At 33.5% G+C, this 17,658-nt stretch overlaps 1 protein-coding gene across 3 annotated transcripts in view; it reads left to right on the top strand.

Moving 5' to 3' along the window:
* Positions 1-17,658, top strand: part of LOC123684874 (dachshund homolog 2) — a 283,084-nt gene that overhangs the window by 251,421 nt on the left and 14,005 nt on the right. For 2 of the 3 annotated variants that reach the window (XM_045624369.1, XM_045624367.1), the window contains exons 9-10: positions 13,033-13,182; positions 14,062-14,334. In XM_045624369.1, the coding sequence (XP_045480325.1) occupies positions 13,033-13,182; positions 14,062-14,334 (423 nt within the window). The remainder of the gene's footprint in view (positions 1-13,032; positions 13,183-14,061; positions 14,335-17,658) is intronic. The other variant, XM_045624368.1, reaches the window with a different exon arrangement.

Here is a 17,658-nt window from a genome sequence, read left to right as displayed (position 1 = left end):
TTGAAAGGAATTCGTTGAACTCAGATGTGCCACCATTGAGATTTAGGAAGAATCAAAAAAAGGACGTATCATTCATCTCATTATTTTCAATAATGACATTTGGTTATCTATCATTCAAGAAAAATTTCAACCTCTCATAAAATTGCATTTCAAATAGTAGTAACTGATATTTATTGTTAAACAAAAGGCCACCGACCTAGGGTCCTTCAGCCCATTTCAAATAAATTTTTTTGAAATTAAAAATCAGAAAACCAAAACAAATCAATCTATTTTGAGGAGAAGGTATATCCGAGGATATATCAGGTATAAGAATTTTTTTCAGAAAATTAATTTAATTTCTTGATACTCACACGATGTCTTCAAAGCTATGAATTTGAATGGAAGAAATTATCAAAATATTTCTGGAAACAATTATTCTTCTTAACCAGGTATATCAAACTCGATATTGGTGGTGGGCCAAAAACCCGAGGCTAGACACCTGGCGGGGCGTAAAACAATGGCGTAAAGGACAAGGTGTTTTTGGATGGCCTACCCTAATTTTCTTGTTTTGATATCTATCAAAATGATTCTCGTTGTTAAGAATATCAAATCAAAATTTTGTCAGTACTTGTAGAATACCAATATATTTACTATATTATTCTTTTTTAATGTGCTTAATACATTATCTCAATCACATAATCAGAAAAGTAGATAGAGCAAAACTTTTGGGACCTACAATCCCGAAAACAATTTTCAAAATCTGCTAAAAGACTTGTAATTTTTTTCATGTACATTTTGTACGATATACTTGGAATAATTGGATGTGACAGATTATTATCAACAGTCAACTGTTTTTCCACAGCATCAGCTCACACATGATTCTCATGGGCGCCCGCAGAAATTTTTCTCAGGGGGGGCAAAATGAAAATTATTCAAAAGCGATAAGGCGTCCATGATTGTCATTGAAAACCGGAAAATTGTTGTGAATCCATTACTTTCTTTTTTTCCTTGCCCTTTGGATTGAAAAAATTATATTGAGGGTGTTGTGCTGAAAAATGAGATAATCAAAATCTCAGGGGGGGCCATGGCCCCCCCTGGCTCCCCCCTGCGGGCGCCCATGATGATTCTACTTTATGTTATCAATTATCTTGGTAATTGTAATTTTGAATTTGGTCAGCAGTAAAATGTTGAGGGGCTCGCATATTTGACATGCCTGCTGTAAACAGAAATAATTTGGAAAATGTTGGATATATACCTAAATGTCATGAGATATTCTTTGAATTTAGATACCAGTAAAACAAAGGCCAAAGCAGCATAAAACATATATCAAAGAGACACATAATTAATGTCAACAATATCTATATGCGGTTACACAATAAAGAAATCGAATTTTCTGTCGAAACAAGGGCATAACCACGGGCAAAACTCAACCTTTCTTAAACGTGAGCGCAACATAAAAATTATGTTACTGAAAAAAAAATTAATAGTTATCACATATTTGCATTTGTTAAAGGCTACACCAGTTGACAATTTGAAATATAAGAAGTAGGTAGGGTTTTCTTGTTCCAAAACCTAAACATTTTCATCTGAATTTTTTGTTTTTTAGGGGGTTACTCCTCATTTTACATGTTCATCATCTGATTGTGTAAAATGCTGATGTCAATAAATTATTGACACTGAACAATGGAGAATCTTCACTACACCTATCCAGGGGAGCCGGAGGGAGGGGCTGCCCCCCCCTAAAATTCTGGTGGTCCCCCTAAAATGTGACATACTAAAGCTAAAAAAATTAGCAGAACTATTGTTCGCTTCATTTTGGCCGCCCCAAAAAAAAAAATCTGGCCCCCTCTTGGCCACCGTGTTTTCGAAAACTGGCATCGCCATTGATGCCGACAGTTCGCAAATTAATACGACCTCTTTTTGTCTCATATTGATGTGAAGGAGATGTTTTTTGTTACTAATTCCAATTTCTTTTAATGTTCTTTCACAAAAATCCACGTAGACCAGTAGCGTGTCCAGACCTTGGAGAAGTAGATTAACTGCTTTACCATTATTTCATTTCACGAATTTTTAGAAATTCTCTTCATGTTTCATCGATAAAACTAATCTATTTCACAATTTTCTTCATTTTTTGATCTCTCAGATTCATGATGAATCAGAAATGAATAGTTCATGTCTGACTTTCCCATTAAGTTTTGGAGATCATCTTGTAAAGGGTGTTATTTTTAGAGCTATAGAACTTTAAATTGCAATAAAACAACGATGGATTATTCGATTGACATGAATTTTATTTACCCGCAAGATAATCTTGTGGCATTACATTTTAAATATGATTTCTGGCATATGACCGCCACGGCTTGGCTCGGATGTAGTCCAATCTGGACGTCCAATTTTCGATAACTTTTTCCAACATTTGAGGCCGTATATCCGCAATAACACGGCGAATGTTGTCTTCCAAATGGTCAATGACTTTACATAGCCCCACAGAAAGTAGTCTAGCGGTGTTAAATCACAAGATCTTGGAAGCCAAATCACAGGTCCAAAACGTGAAATTAGGCGGTAACCAAACGTGTCTTTCAATAAATCGATTGTGGCACGAGCTGTGTGACATGTTGCGTCGTCTTGTTGGAACCACAGCTCCTGGACATCATGGTTGTTCAATTCAGGAATGAAAAAGTTAGTAATCATGGCTCTATACCGATCACCATCGACTACAACGTTCTGGCCATCATCGTTTTTGAAGAAGTACGGACCAATGATTCCACCAGCCCATAAAGCGCACCAAACAGTCAGTTTTTCTGGATTATATGGACGTCCAATTTTCGATGACTTTTTCCAACATTTGTGACCGTATATCGGCAATAACACGGCGAATGTTGTCTTCCAAATGGTCAAGAGTTTGTGGCTTATCCGCATAGACCAACGATTTTACATAGCCCCACAGAAAGTAGTCTAGAGGTGTTAAATCACAAGATCTTCGAGGCCAATTCACAGGTCCAAATCGTGAAATTAGGCATTCACCAAACGTGTATTTCAATAAATCGACTGTGGCACGAGCTGTATGACATGTTGCGCCGTCTTGTTGGAACCACAGCTCCTGGACATCATGGTTGTTCGATTCAGGAATGAAAAAGTTAGTAATCATGGCTCTATACCGATCACTATTGACTAACGTTCTGGCCATCATCGTTTTTGAAGAAGTACGGACCAATGATTCCACCAGCCCATAAAGCGCACCAAACAGTCAGTTTTTCTGGATGTAACGGTGTTTCGACATACACTACAGGATTAGCTCCACTCCAAATGCGGCAGTTTTGTTTATTGACGTAGCCATTCAACCAGAAGTGCGCTTCATCGCTAAACAAAATAAAATGGACGTAGTGCGCGATACGTATTCTTCACAGAACCATTATTTTCGAAATGAAATTGCACTATTTGCAAGCGTTGTTCAGGCGTGAGTCTATTCATGATGAATTGCCAAATCAAACTGAGAATAAATCACGTGACAGCTGTTAAATCGGTGGCCATCTTGAACAGTAATGCCAACTTAAATTTATATACCTCGAAAAAAAAACACCCGTTATATGCTCGAATACTATATATGTTAATTAATTTATTTATAGGCAGATTGATCAGATCAAAAAAAACCATTTATGTCGCATGAGCTTTCAACTATAAAATAAGATCAACAAAATATAATAATGACTTTTAGTCACTGCCAGTGGCGCACTCACATTTATTATTTTATTCTTTATATAAATGTCTATCATAAAATTTTGATTCCTTTCTTGATTTTCAGAGTTTGAAATGGCCTGTCTATCGAAATAAACTGCCTCCTTCTTTCAAAATTATAATATTTGAGGATTTCTTACACTACACCTGTAGGAGCACACAAAACCCGGAAATTTCTAAAGTTTGTGTCGTCAACCCTTCGATATGTTGCTCTTATTATGATTGTGCGTACCTATTTGTTTCATTTGTAATAAGATGTGCTATTGGTTGTATTCGTCTCAATTTTCATTACTCAAAATTCTTCACAATGAGAAGCTTTCAGTAGCTATACAAAGAAACGTTCGGAATATAATATCGAAGTTTGTTTCTTAAGCAGTAAAAGTTTTATTTTAACAGTTTGTTAACAAAATTTTCTTCAATCGCTGACGTCATACCATTGCTAAAATAAATGAACTATACCAAAAATTGTACGAACTTTTTTGCTTACATGATCTCGTATCTTATAGATAGTCGTTAATCTATTCACAGTCTTCCATTTTACGAATATATTTCAAGAAACTCTCGATTGCAACGTAGAATCATAGCGTTTAATTACATATGTAGGAATTTCTATATCGCACTTTCTGAATCGCAAAATTATAGTTGTGAGATCAAGATGGAGTGGGCAGCTTGTAATAGGCCATGGTAGTAAAATGATACAGGTAGTGGTGTCAGTGGCTATGGTTGTTACTACCATTCGCTCTTGCGTTGAAATAATTGCGGATAATTAATTCCATGCTGCTATCACAACTGAAACGTCCATTTTTAAAACGGCGGAAACGAAACGATCAGGTTCCTCTCGAGATGATGGAAGAAGATGGAGGAACTCTTCGAAAGCTTGCGCTGATGATGTTATCCATTAAGTTCGACTATGTTGATTGTTAGGGTAATATATTTTGAGCGCCTGTTTCATGAACTTATCGCTCTATGATTTCGTCACAATATCTGTAATTTTTGAATTTTGTGCCGAAAATGGTCACAAAAGAGGTTCCAATCACTGATGACGTCTTCATGATCAAATTTGAATATCTATGTCCTGGAACTCTCGAATGGATTAAGTAAGAAACTAAAGATTTTTTTTGGCTGGGTTTCAGATTTCGAATGTAGTGGTTAAGTTTGTTAATATAGCCATAATCCAACAAGGGGTTCGGTGATTATCGCCGTTCCATTTTTTTTCCTGTTTATTTCAAAACTGCATATTTCGATCGAGATGAAAATGCATTGCATTTGGATGTAAAATGACATTTTTGGGCTTCATAAAAAATTTCATGATGATCGCGTTAGCAGAACCTCAGAATATTTATTCAAGAATACTCTCGAAAAAATTTAACTCTATTTCTGTGACCACAAAACTGACGGACTTGAAATGTTGGGTATTGATATGTTATAACAATAAATGGTTATTACATCATCACCCATAATTTAAAGCTGCTCTCATCATCTTAATCATAAAAAATTCAAAAAGAATTACGGAAAAGAAATAACTAATATTTCCCCGTGACAGATACGATCAGGACAAGATTTTGTGCTCTTATTAAGGATGATAATTTCAAGCTTCTTGAAGAATTTAGTGTTGATCGCCTCATCAGAAACGTAGAGAAGTCAAGAAGAAAATCGATAAAAATGAGAAAAGCTCTGTTACGAAGCAAGGAGAGTTTGAGCACTTAGTCATTTATTCGCCTATTGCACCCTTGGATGAACCTTTACACTTGTATTTTCCAAGTGCGCAATTGGCATCTGAATGAATGAGCGCTCAAAAGCTCCTGACTTACTGTCAGTGCAGTTCTCATTTCTTCAGTACCATTATTTATGTAATAGTTTATCAAAGCGACTTCTGTCCAACACTAGTGTAAAATCTACACTTTTGAATACCTACTACAGTGTGAGAATACCACATTTTCGATAATTTCGGTATCTATTCCATGAAAGATATTATATTTTATTCAGTTCACCCATTTATATCTAAATTTAGCTATTCTCAAACATACAATTACATTCAGAGTCGAAATAATCAGAATATATGTCATAAATTATATTTTATAAACCCCCTTTCACACTAAGCTTTTTTCTGTGTATTTTATTTTCGTGTCTATTTCTGAGCTGATTTGTGACAGATGTTTGGCGCTATCAAACTATGCTTTTTTGAATCTTGTTTCAGCGCTAATTATAGAGCGGAAAATCTTCAAGTTATTTTTGAGATTATACAGTGTATTTCCTAATTAAATGTCAATATTAAGAAAAGAAATTCATATGAACATATGTCCTAAACGTCTTATCTTTTGAGATACAGGGTGGTAAAGTTTTTTTTGTACAAAAAAAGGCTTTTCTCATTCAATGTGAGGCCAGAAGAATCTTCGCGACTTTTATACCGCCTGTTGCAAAAGCTCCCATTTGATTTTATTCGCCAGTATCGAAAACGCGATGGTTTTGACGACGCAAAAATTTAACCGGAGCGACAAAAAAATCGCTTAGTGTGTAACGGGCTCAACAAGGCAGGCCAATTATGTTGGTTTATCATGTCTAATATTGACTTTTCGGAAAAATTCTGCCACATAATTGATAAAATAAACTCAGCCTCAACTATAAAAGTATGAAATTCAATTCATATTTCATTTTCTATACACGCTACTGATGGGTTCGATACGTACTTGACCACATAAAATATGAAGGTATGTCTATTAGGCAGGTGTGTGGATGAAATTACTGAGTGTTTAAGAAAGCATTTCGTATCAAACATCTGAAGGTTTTACGTTCTGAAATAGGAGCTGGCAGCAGAATAGTGTTTACATCACATTCTATCAGATCTTCATTTTATCAACTAATGGTCGAAATTCTGCCGAAATTTTCATTTTATTTCCTCAATACTCATATTGATGAAAATATTTGAGCTCGTCAATAGCTATTTCAATAAAATAAATCCGTTTGAAACACATGAAAGACTGAATGTTTTTACAGTGAGGTTTATCCTAATTAAAAAAACGAAATATGAAGATTCAATAAAAAACACTAATTTCTCTCATATATCATAAAAAATTCCTTTTTAAAATACCACAAATTATTTCTGCCTATATTTTCGACTGCTATTTTTTTCGTGACAAAATGTTTACATATATTAGGATAAGGCAGAGGAACCATTCTAAGAACCATTTCATAAAATTTCTCTTAAAAAAATTGTTCGACGAAAAAAGAAACATTTCGATCAATATAATCGAAACTTTTGTGGAAATTCTTTCCTAAGACGGGAGGATTCATTTGATACTGATCTTCTTTGGAAAAGTTATGAATTTTAATATCTTGATTCACAAAATTCTCCACTTTTGGCCATGCACCTTTCCCAATTTTGGCTACCGATAAGTTGAAGAAATAACGTTTTATAGAACAATGATTTATTTGATATAAAAATAAAACGCATCCTATCTCAAAAAGCTCAATAAAAATGTGAACCACTCAAATATTTTCTCTGAAATATCCATCCTTCTAGGAAAAACCATTTCTATCTTCTATTTTCCTGATATATCACTTCCAATTAAAGTGAAAATATCATTTTCAATCTTGTAGAAAGCTGTTTTTCTATATTGATATATCTGAAACTTTGTACTATTCATTCTTCATGTGACATACATCGTATTATTTCTGCAACAGAAGCAATTCTAACAATGGAAATTAATGTTAATATCTACTTTAATGGCGTAATCTTTCAGATTTTTTTTATTTTCGTTACTTAGTACCTAGTACGTAAATATTGTCTTCTGTTTCAATGTCATATAGTACTTTTCGAGTTATTTATTAATATTCTTGCAAAATCATTTTATTATGATAGCACTCTCGAGTATTGTAATTTTCTCAACACCGATCATATTTTCAAATTCATTATTGTGACTTTTGTCATAGTAGAGAAATAAAAAAAATCAATTTGATCCCTTCAGTTTGTGAACACCATGTAGTGTAATGTGAGCATAATTATCTAATGTGCCTATAAATTCAAGAAATTTCAATACTCAAAAAAAATCAAAACGTGAAATAGTCATTCAATCCCATCCATGAACAATATCGATCACAAATGAAAGACTTCCATCTTGAGTATGCATTAAGGTGAAGCGAGAAAGCATAGCATGGGCCTTGCATCTGATAAAGGTAACATTAAGTGCATATTATGTACTGTAACCTGGAATTACCTTTCCAACGCTATTGGCTGCTACGACAATTATTGTACTGTATTCTGGCCACTCCTACTTCTCAATTTTACAGTCGACCAGTTCTAAAAACAGGTGCATCGAGCCGACGGACTTGGTAAGTTCCACCTGACTCGCTGTGACTAAAGGTACATATGTAAATTTTTGGAATGACCAAGCGGGCGCAATTATATTCAATTTTCTGATTATTCACACCCAGAGGTTTGTACCCTAGACATTGGTGTTGACGTTATGGTTGTTTTTGGTTCATTCTTTTTTCCTTTCAATAATGAACCAGTCCGATCGCTCAGAAAGAAAGGAAACCCCTTGAAACATTCAATTCAATATCCTGCCTTTCCATCTATACTTCAATGCAAACTTTTAAATGTAATACTTATTTACCCATAATATAATACTGTTGGGTTTACATCAAAATCAATTCTTCAATCCCCTTTCCTGCGAAACTACAATAATAAAAATAGAAATTTTCATATTCTCCTTAACATTACACATTTTAATTTAATTTTGTATAATTTAGGGAAGGTTATTTCATCAGGTACTATACTTAATTCGACTTTTTCTCTGTGAGACGTATTTCAATTATTTGCTGACGACGCTTAAATATTATGTCCTTAGGATATCAAAAAACTATTATTTTTTCATTAAATCATTTATTCAATTTTGAATTGTTCAATCATTAGATATCGCATTACATGAAGAATTCCTACGATTCATTGATTTCAAATGATGAATATTTTCGATGAATTATTCAATGCTCTACCTTGAAAGTACCAAGTGATGACAAGCCTGTCATTGTTCAGGAGAAGGTTACATAATTTTTTTTGGAGTAGGTAGTAGGTGAATTGTATTTATTTTCATGTCAATAGTTCGAATTAAACCAACTTTTTTTCAATTGATACATAATTTCTTCATCACCTTGATCACCATATCTTCGTCATGGAACATTGTATCAGAGAGTCACACAAAGAATTAATTGATTTTGGAAATCTGTAATGATTGTGTTTTCAGTGATCATGTTCCTTACTGAGCGCTCGTTCCTCCATATCCCCAACATCTCAGTGACAATAGATTTGATATATTGAAATTTTGTGTGTCGATATGAAAATAACAATTTTAAGCTTGTGCAGAATTTCGTGTTGATCGTATTATTATAACCTTATAAAATTCTAGCAGAATAGGTATTTAAAAAAATTTAATATTTCAATGACAACAGATGTTGAATCGTATGTATGTGTAATAACCATACACATTTCATGCACAGTTTCATGTCAATCTAAGCAATATATCAGACAAGGTTGAAATTAATATATAATAATAATAATAATGAATAATTAAAATGTTTATTTGACCCGCATACAAAACTTTCTTACAATCTATCAATTAATTAATTGACCAATCAAAGAAAGCACACTCAGAAGTTTCTGACCTCAAGTATATGCTTTCTTCAAGAACCTTTTTCATTCATTCTATGATTTTGAAAAGATTAGCTGTCACACTACACTAAACACAGGGCCGCCGCCAAAACCGGCAAACCAGACATTTTGCCGGGGCGCCAAATTTTAGGGGCGCAGTCAGTTAATCAAAGACATATTTTTGACACAAAAATGTTTTTTTAGTAAAAATACCACTCGCTGTCGCTGAATAATAAAATCACCAAGAGGCGCTCTCAACTATAGTTATGAAAAAACAAATAGGTACTAAAACACACCTTTAAGAACGTCGTCTCTTTACTATAGACTTATAGAGTATCATACTTTCAAACAATGCAAGACGTTTTTTGATGAAATCGACAAAACGTCCTTTAATAAATTTGACAAGGAGATTTTAAATTGATGAATACGATTTCATAAGGAATTGAAACGATAACTGAAGAGAATAACAGAGGCTCCCTCAAAAAAATTCAGATAAATAAGGTAAAGCAGGGCGGCAAAATTTTATTTTGCCGGGGCGCCAAAATGCCTGGCGGCGGCCCTGATGACTGAACAAAAATGACTGTTGGACATGTTTTTACCGAAGAGTAATAAACATATATAGAGAGAGTATACGCAATTTTTACATGTCCCAAACATGGTTAGATTAAGTTGTCGGATTGTGATATATTTTCAGATCCACAATTTTACTATATCATCATGAAAGTATATTACATTGAATGAAATATATTTAGTTGAGCGATTCTCAATTGAATAAGCAAATTTGAATATTTGAAATCCGATATTTTTCCTAATTGTCGAAAATATAAAACGCAGAGTATTTATTTTCTGTACCTATCTATCTGCTGAAATCAAAGGTTTGGCAACTAGTACTCTCCTAGTGTCATCGGTTGTTTCACGTCGTTTGGCGCGCTTGAAATTTGTTTTCTGAATTTCTGATATATTTAGGTATTCATCTTAATATATTGTGAGTTAATATGAAACGTTGATTCACTATGGGACATAAGAAGTGCGTTCTTTATGGAGAAACTCACGAATTGAGTGAAATATCATATCAATGATATGTTTTCATTTCCGCGCGCTTCATGTCAAATTTGTTGGTTCATGTTGGCGACAAATTTGCTTACTGAAAATGACATATGCTCCCTCTAGCTATGTTCATTACTCTGAGGTTTTTACCAATCTAAACATGACTGCCTTGATATTCTAAATCTATGAAGTACGAGTGGAGTATAATTTGCAAAAGAAGATTTCGTCTTTATTCAGTGGATGGCTGATGAGTACCGAAGCCATTATTTCCCGCCAAACAGAGAGTGGATTGATGGGGGCAGCAATTCAATGGATTGACGTGACGCGGGAGTGGCATACCACATATACAGGCTGAAGGAGGTCTCCCGAAGTCGAACATCAAAACGCCCAATGGAAACGATTGTTATTGAACATTGATTAATAAACTTCGGTAATGAGTGTTATAATTAGTTGCACTAATAGACCCGAGCGGGGTCGCGGCCCCCCGCGGGGGCGAGATGTCCCGACCCTGCGGGGCGCCAGATCCTTATTACGGACCACTGAAAAGGGCATGGTCTTTTTCCCATCCATCAGCCTCGTCAATGGATTTTTTTGAGGGGGAAAAGTAGTAAATCACATTGCGGTGGACGTCTGTGGTTTACTACGAATTTTCTATGGTTAAATGAGCTTAGTGTTATGGATATAGCGCAGACGCAGGTCATTTTCGTTGTAAAATCAAATTAAATTGATTTAAATTAGTCCATTCGGTTCAAGGAAATGTATCAGATCAAGCGTCAAATTAATTCCATGAATTATAGAAAAAAAATTGTGAACATGCTCGAGCGCACCCATAGTAGCCACTGTCGTGGTTGAAGAAGAAGAAGAAATATATTGAGAACATAAGTAAAATTCATTCTTATTTGATTCAATTGCACCATTTAAAAGAGAGTGAGTTGACACTATTGACAGATATTTCGAATTCTATATTCTCTGGTGTCAATGGCATAATTTGACATAACACTCTGCGAACCCCTTCTTAACCTAAAAATATTATTGCGCAGGAGCTGTGAAACTGAAACTTAAAAGTGAATTAAAATAGAAAGATGAAATAGGGGTTTTATATGAAGGAATATTGTCAAAAATTGAACTTCAGACCTGTGAAAACGTTTTATATGATTAGACATTCGCAGTAATTGCTCCTTGTGCCACCATTTTTTGTGCTTTCACGTGACAGCTGGTGCTAGTATAATCGTGGAATTCTAAGTTCCCAGCCAAAGCTCCGATATAAACTTTAAAGATATTTGATATAAGACTTAAAAGATACTATAGAAGAGATTTTTCAACATATCTAGACCCTTCCACTTCAGCGTCAGCTTCAGTTTGGATAAAGCTGTTATGAGTTCCACATTTCTCGATTTGTGGAAATGATTATTTTGTAACTGACCTTACCTGTGAAAATATCACGGGGGTATTTCTAATAGAATTCAGGGGTTTATTATTCGAATGATAAAGCAAAATAATTGGGTGTACAAGATTGAATTCAGACATAACAACGACGCTCCTCGAGATGGCCCAAACTTCTCGTTCCTTACGTAGATGGCGCTACTTACCTACGGAACTGATATGAAATTTGATATGAGTGCCATAAGAAGCAATGTGGAAATTAAATGAAGTTTCACCATCCCCATTGAATATCAGGCTGAATCCTGATGGATACAAATGTCACCAGTAAGAACCAATATTTATGAATATCTTACACAAAACTTCTATCAAAGTGATTGGCATCTCTATAACAAGCACCAACATACCTACACTACCTACCTATGCCATATATCAATCGGAGAAAAATATATTTATACCAGAAGTATAAATATACAGGTGCCCCAGAGTTAAATGTTCAGGGTCAGGATTTCATATCAAATAACAATTATTCAACAACTTTTTACATACAGGACGTTGATGTTATTGGGAAAAATCAGTTAATAAATTACCTAAAAACCATTTGGCTGATTTTAATACAATTTAGCATGATTATGGGCGGTAATGGGGGCTCCTTCGAATGAGTTAAGGATAAAAAATCATAGGTTTTAATGGCGTCCTAGAAGTTATTCAAATTGATGATAGTTGGGCAAATAATTATGCGACATAATTTTTGTTTTGGTATGTTATTTTTTTTCTGGTTGAAGTCTATATCATCACGAATAAATATACTGTATATAGAAAGCAGTTTTTGCGTATATATAATAAATAAGGTTTATCGAAACCGTGGCACATACCTTACAGTAAGCCAAAAATATTTCAACCTGAAAACCTAACTCTTACGTTTAAAGTTTAAAACCTGTATCACCATGTATATTTTATATCAATTGTATCTAGTACATAACAAAAACAATCAGATTAAGTTAACGAGATGCATTGAAAAATTACTATTTGAATATTCAGTTAAATATCTTAAATTATCCATAAAATTAAAAGTATTTTCTCATGACTCGTAAGGAATGTGTTCTGCTTCTTCAATGTTTTTGGATTGTGTGAAAAAGGCAAATTATAACATAACAATTCTTATTAAATTAATTTTCATAAGAAATATTCTGATTTCATTCCATCAAATAGTTAAAACTGTTAAATAAATTATATTTTATTATTTTCAGAGGTATACCTGAAACGGTTCCGTCGAGAACGTAGAAATAGAAGACAACTAGAGGACCAGTTTGATATTGAGAAGAAAAGGAGGATGCAACTGGAAGATGCACTCAAAAATGCTGGAGCTTCTGAAGAACTGAGGAGGATCAATGGTAAGGGTAAGAATTTTGTATCAACTCTCTCCTTTCTCACATTATTTGAAAATTATAATACAAAATGTTTCTTTCTACAATTCATATTTAATAATGGGAGATTCATCTGATAAGATCGTAAGATTCATCGGGCGAAGTCTCTTGAAATCAATAATAACTGAACTTCCTGAGATACTTGGCAACCCCAAATAATTGAGGCTGCAACCCACCATTTCTTGTTATCTGTTAGAAATCAATCTTAGAACTGCCTCCCGCGGTCTCAGCTACTCAGGGGATTGGAATCTACCCTTCATCTGTTTTGACGTTCAGACTTCGGTAGCAGACAAATCATTTGCACTCGCGGAAAAATTTCTGACACGTGTTTTGATTTCAATTTTCGCTGAAGGGTTGATGAGGGGGGCTATTTAAACATTCGTTGGATTTGAATTTTTGGAGCTTAAAGCAGTGGAGAGATTGGATGAAATTTCAGTAGTGTACACAATTCTTTATTATAACTCTATCGAGGATTTTCTTTAATAATTCTTCGTACAAGAATTATTGACGAGTTACGTTATTCCTTTGGCACGCTGCGCTGTACAAACTAGATTTCAACATATCTAGTCGAATTTATTGTTATTATTACGTATATATCGGACATTTTTTCGATATTCTCTTCGAAATTTCTTTGGTTCTGGTGACGCTATCATGATCAAGATCATCATGAAATTTCGCATAAAGCTTAAAATTCTTGTTATCTATCGAAAGAAGAAATATTAACTGTTGTCATTGAAATATTCTTTTTTCTACATTCCACTTCAATTATCTATAGCACTAAATAAGCAATCAACAACGAAATTTTCAACAAAGATTGAAATCATCAAAATGAAGAATAATTTCCATTTCTAGATCACTACAACAACCTTGACAACAAATCTTCAATCCCGAAAGCGTCTTCGTCCTGTTCTTCGCAAAACCAAAGGTCAACTCCAAACGTCCTAGAGAGGGAGCAGATGACGCAAGAGAGGATGAAGCAGGAACCCATTGATACACCCCCAATATCGTATCCTCAGCCCATCAGGGAGCCACCACCTCCAACACAGTCCATCGACACCAAACCTTGGTGCTACTCTGGAATTGATCTTATCAACAATGGCGCTGCGTTTTGGCAAAGCTATTCAGGTATATTTTAAAATTCGATATATCTACATTAGAATTTTTTTATTCTATTTTATTTATTTTTTTTTAATCTATACTTTATATCACTTTAAAAAAAGTTTTTTTAACACCCTATAAATTAATTATCTCTTACAAACGTGTTGTCATTCCTATAATATAAATAATTTTTTGATGTAGTTATTGCTATGATTTAACCATAAATTCGTTTGTTTTAAAGTTTAGATAATAATGTTTTTATGTTTCACAAGAACTGTAGTCTGCGAAATTATAGAAATATAAAATTTTTATGATCTTAATGACGCTATGCAAACGAAATTCTGCACAAAATTTGAAATAAGCTGCTTTTTCATTAGTTGAATTAGCCAAAAATCTGGAAAAGGAAACATCTTACAGAAAAATGTTTCGAATAAAAAGTTTATGTTTTTGAGGAGAAAGTCCATTTAATATACTTCTGTGAGGGCTCAACTTTGGAATTTCAAATAGGAATTTTCCATGAAATTCACACGTTTTCTGCCGAACTTTTTATCTTCAGTACTGTCATTGATCATTTGTAAATAGCGAAATTATTTGTTTCTGGTTCAAAATACTTCCAATTAATTAATAAGGATATATCGATTGAAAGAAGATTATTTGGAATTTATTAAAAATCTCCATCAAGCCGCCTATCTGTGACGATTTGTGAAAAATTGTTAATACAAAGCTTCTGCATTTTTTGCTGTAGAATACAAATCTGCAATGAAAAATAGGGGTAATAGGGGTATGTTTATTGGATACATTTTTCCGTAAGATGCTTTCAGTTATTAAAAATGTAAAATCCGAAGAAGCTACTATGTAGCGAAACAATTGTTATTTATTCAATAAAACAGTCAAAATAGCTTAACAACAGAATAGCATTTAATTCGATTATATATTTCTCTTGAATAAATACCTAATTAATCCAAAAATAAAATAAATTTATGTTCGACTACCTGAACTAATACAATAATATTGGTATTTTTTATTAAGTGTACTGACCCATGTCGAATTGATCAATATATTTTCGCTAGATGAAGCAATGAATTGCATTCTTCATCAGAACTCCAAATCCTACGATCCGAAATGAAATGAACGAAAACATTCGACACGACAACGAAAGGGCAAGCAGTGTCTCCACCCCGATGAAGTGATACGTTCGAAAACGAATTTAGAGAATATACAATTTAAAGTGCGAAAGTTCCCCTCGTTTGGATTGCTGCAGGCGAATCGTTTTAAATTCAGATATTATTGTCGCTCTGTGTGAAATCAAAGATGAAATTCTATGACTACAAAGTGAAGTCGTCCTGGATAACCGAATAAATGGAAAACAGTTATTAAATCCCGTCACCCCTCTGTATACCTTCCCATTTAAGACCGTGTTCTCGAAATGGGTTTCGTATAGCTTGTCAAGCCTCGTGAAACAATACGAACAAGATGTGTTCATCCCATGTCGTATACTGGGGCATGAAATGAGGGTGAAGCATTCAACAAGCCATCAAATATGAATTTCGTTCAATGGAAATGTGAATACATATCGTGGGTACACGGAGAAAGGAATAATTTTATTATCTAGAAAAAGAATAGATTTTCGAAAAAAAAACATAAGAGAAATCAAACGTAGATCAAGTAAGATGTTATTACTATTTCCAAAACCATCAAAAATGTTTTGTAATGTCAACTTCGCTTGTCAACAAAATCCGGCTCGAAGGACCAATTTTATGTATGAACCTCTATTTAAGGGTTACTCATAAAGAAAAATTATTTTTTTATGAAATTATTGGAAAATATACTTCGTAGTCTAATTATGGGGTCATTGCATCAGTACAATTCACTTGACATATCGAGTTGCACATTACAATCTTGCCTTATTCTATAAAGGTGATTATGATTATAGATTAATCTATACAAAAAATGATGATTTTGGAATATTTGCTTTTATTTATTTCCAATGCTCATCAGAAAAATTTATATTATTTTTTCCTACGAAAATTTTATAGCGAGTTTCATTTTCAGTTTATACTTCATTCTTAAGAATTTATTCTTCTTCGACTCTATTTCTTAGGATTTCTCGTCTCGTGTTTTTCGTAACTGTCTGAAGAATCACGACTTAAATCAGAATCTACATCTAAATTTGATGATAGATGTCCTTTTATATCATGTTGATTCTTTTACTTACTTCATCATGTTGATATTCTTCATCTTCTAAATTTTTTTTCACGCTATTTTCTGTCTCTTCATCCTTTTCGACTCAATTCTAATCAGAGTTGAACTATTTATCATGGAAATGTCTATAAAATCAATCTGAATTTCTTTGGTTCATAGCATCTCAAATAATTTCTAAGTATTCTTCTTTTTTTATTTGTTCTCAAGGATTTCTTATTTTTGAAATCTTTTTTTTTAGTTTCTCTCTCTCTCTCTCTCTCTCTCCCTCTCTGTACTTTGTATTTTCTCTTTCTTTTTCAGCTGGTTATATTAATTTGTTAATATGTTTATTTCTTTGATAATTTACATTTGTTTTGTCGAAGCATCATGGTCAACTGTAGGATCTTCTTCAAATGATTTTTCTTGTTGAATTGTCAATTTTTCTTCAAATATGGGTTTCAAAAAAATTGGTTCTGCAGAAATAAATTTGTCATAATCCTCATCGAAATAGAAGTATTAGCTGCAATATAATCATTAACTAAGAGATGCCAAAAATATCGAGTTTGGTGGATTACATCTCTCACAGTTCCAACAATAATTTTATTCTCTATTTTTGTAATTAATTGTTTAATTTTTTATGCTTTCATTGAATCATCCATCATTTTGAATTTTCACTCTTTCATCGTTGGGAGAAAATGGAAGAAAGCTTTTTTCCCCAAATTAAAGGGGGAATTCGAAATTGTTATTTATTTTCATGAAAAGCAATGGCGTGACAATATTATACACTTCACAAAACTTGCCACCACGCTGTAAATTGAGGCCTAGAGAGCTATATTCAATTCTTCTATTCCAATATTCGACAAAAATTAATATATCTGTTTTTTCTAATCAAATGAAGCAATTCCCGATTATAATTCATTGAGCAAATTCATATTATTTTTCGATTCTCTATCGTGTCCTGAATTTTTCGTCCTTGAAACTGGACCACCTCGTATAGATCAGTGAACGCTGAAACTTCTAAGCTGACCTACGTCAGCGCTTCTCTAAAATTTTCATTTCTCATTGAATTTTGTTCTATTCATTCATCTGAAGATATGGAATATTTCTTTACTTTGTACTTCTAGTAATGAATTAAAAATTTGAAGAATATGACTTTGGTTTCACTCAATC

Source organism: Harmonia axyridis, chromosome 7 (genome assembly GCF_914767665.1).
Source record: "Harmonia axyridis chromosome 7, icHarAxyr1.1, whole genome shotgun sequence".
NCBI lineage: Eukaryota > Metazoa > Arthropoda > Insecta > Coleoptera > Coccinellidae > Harmonia > Harmonia axyridis.
This window is presented reverse-complemented; position numbering and strand designations above follow the sequence as displayed.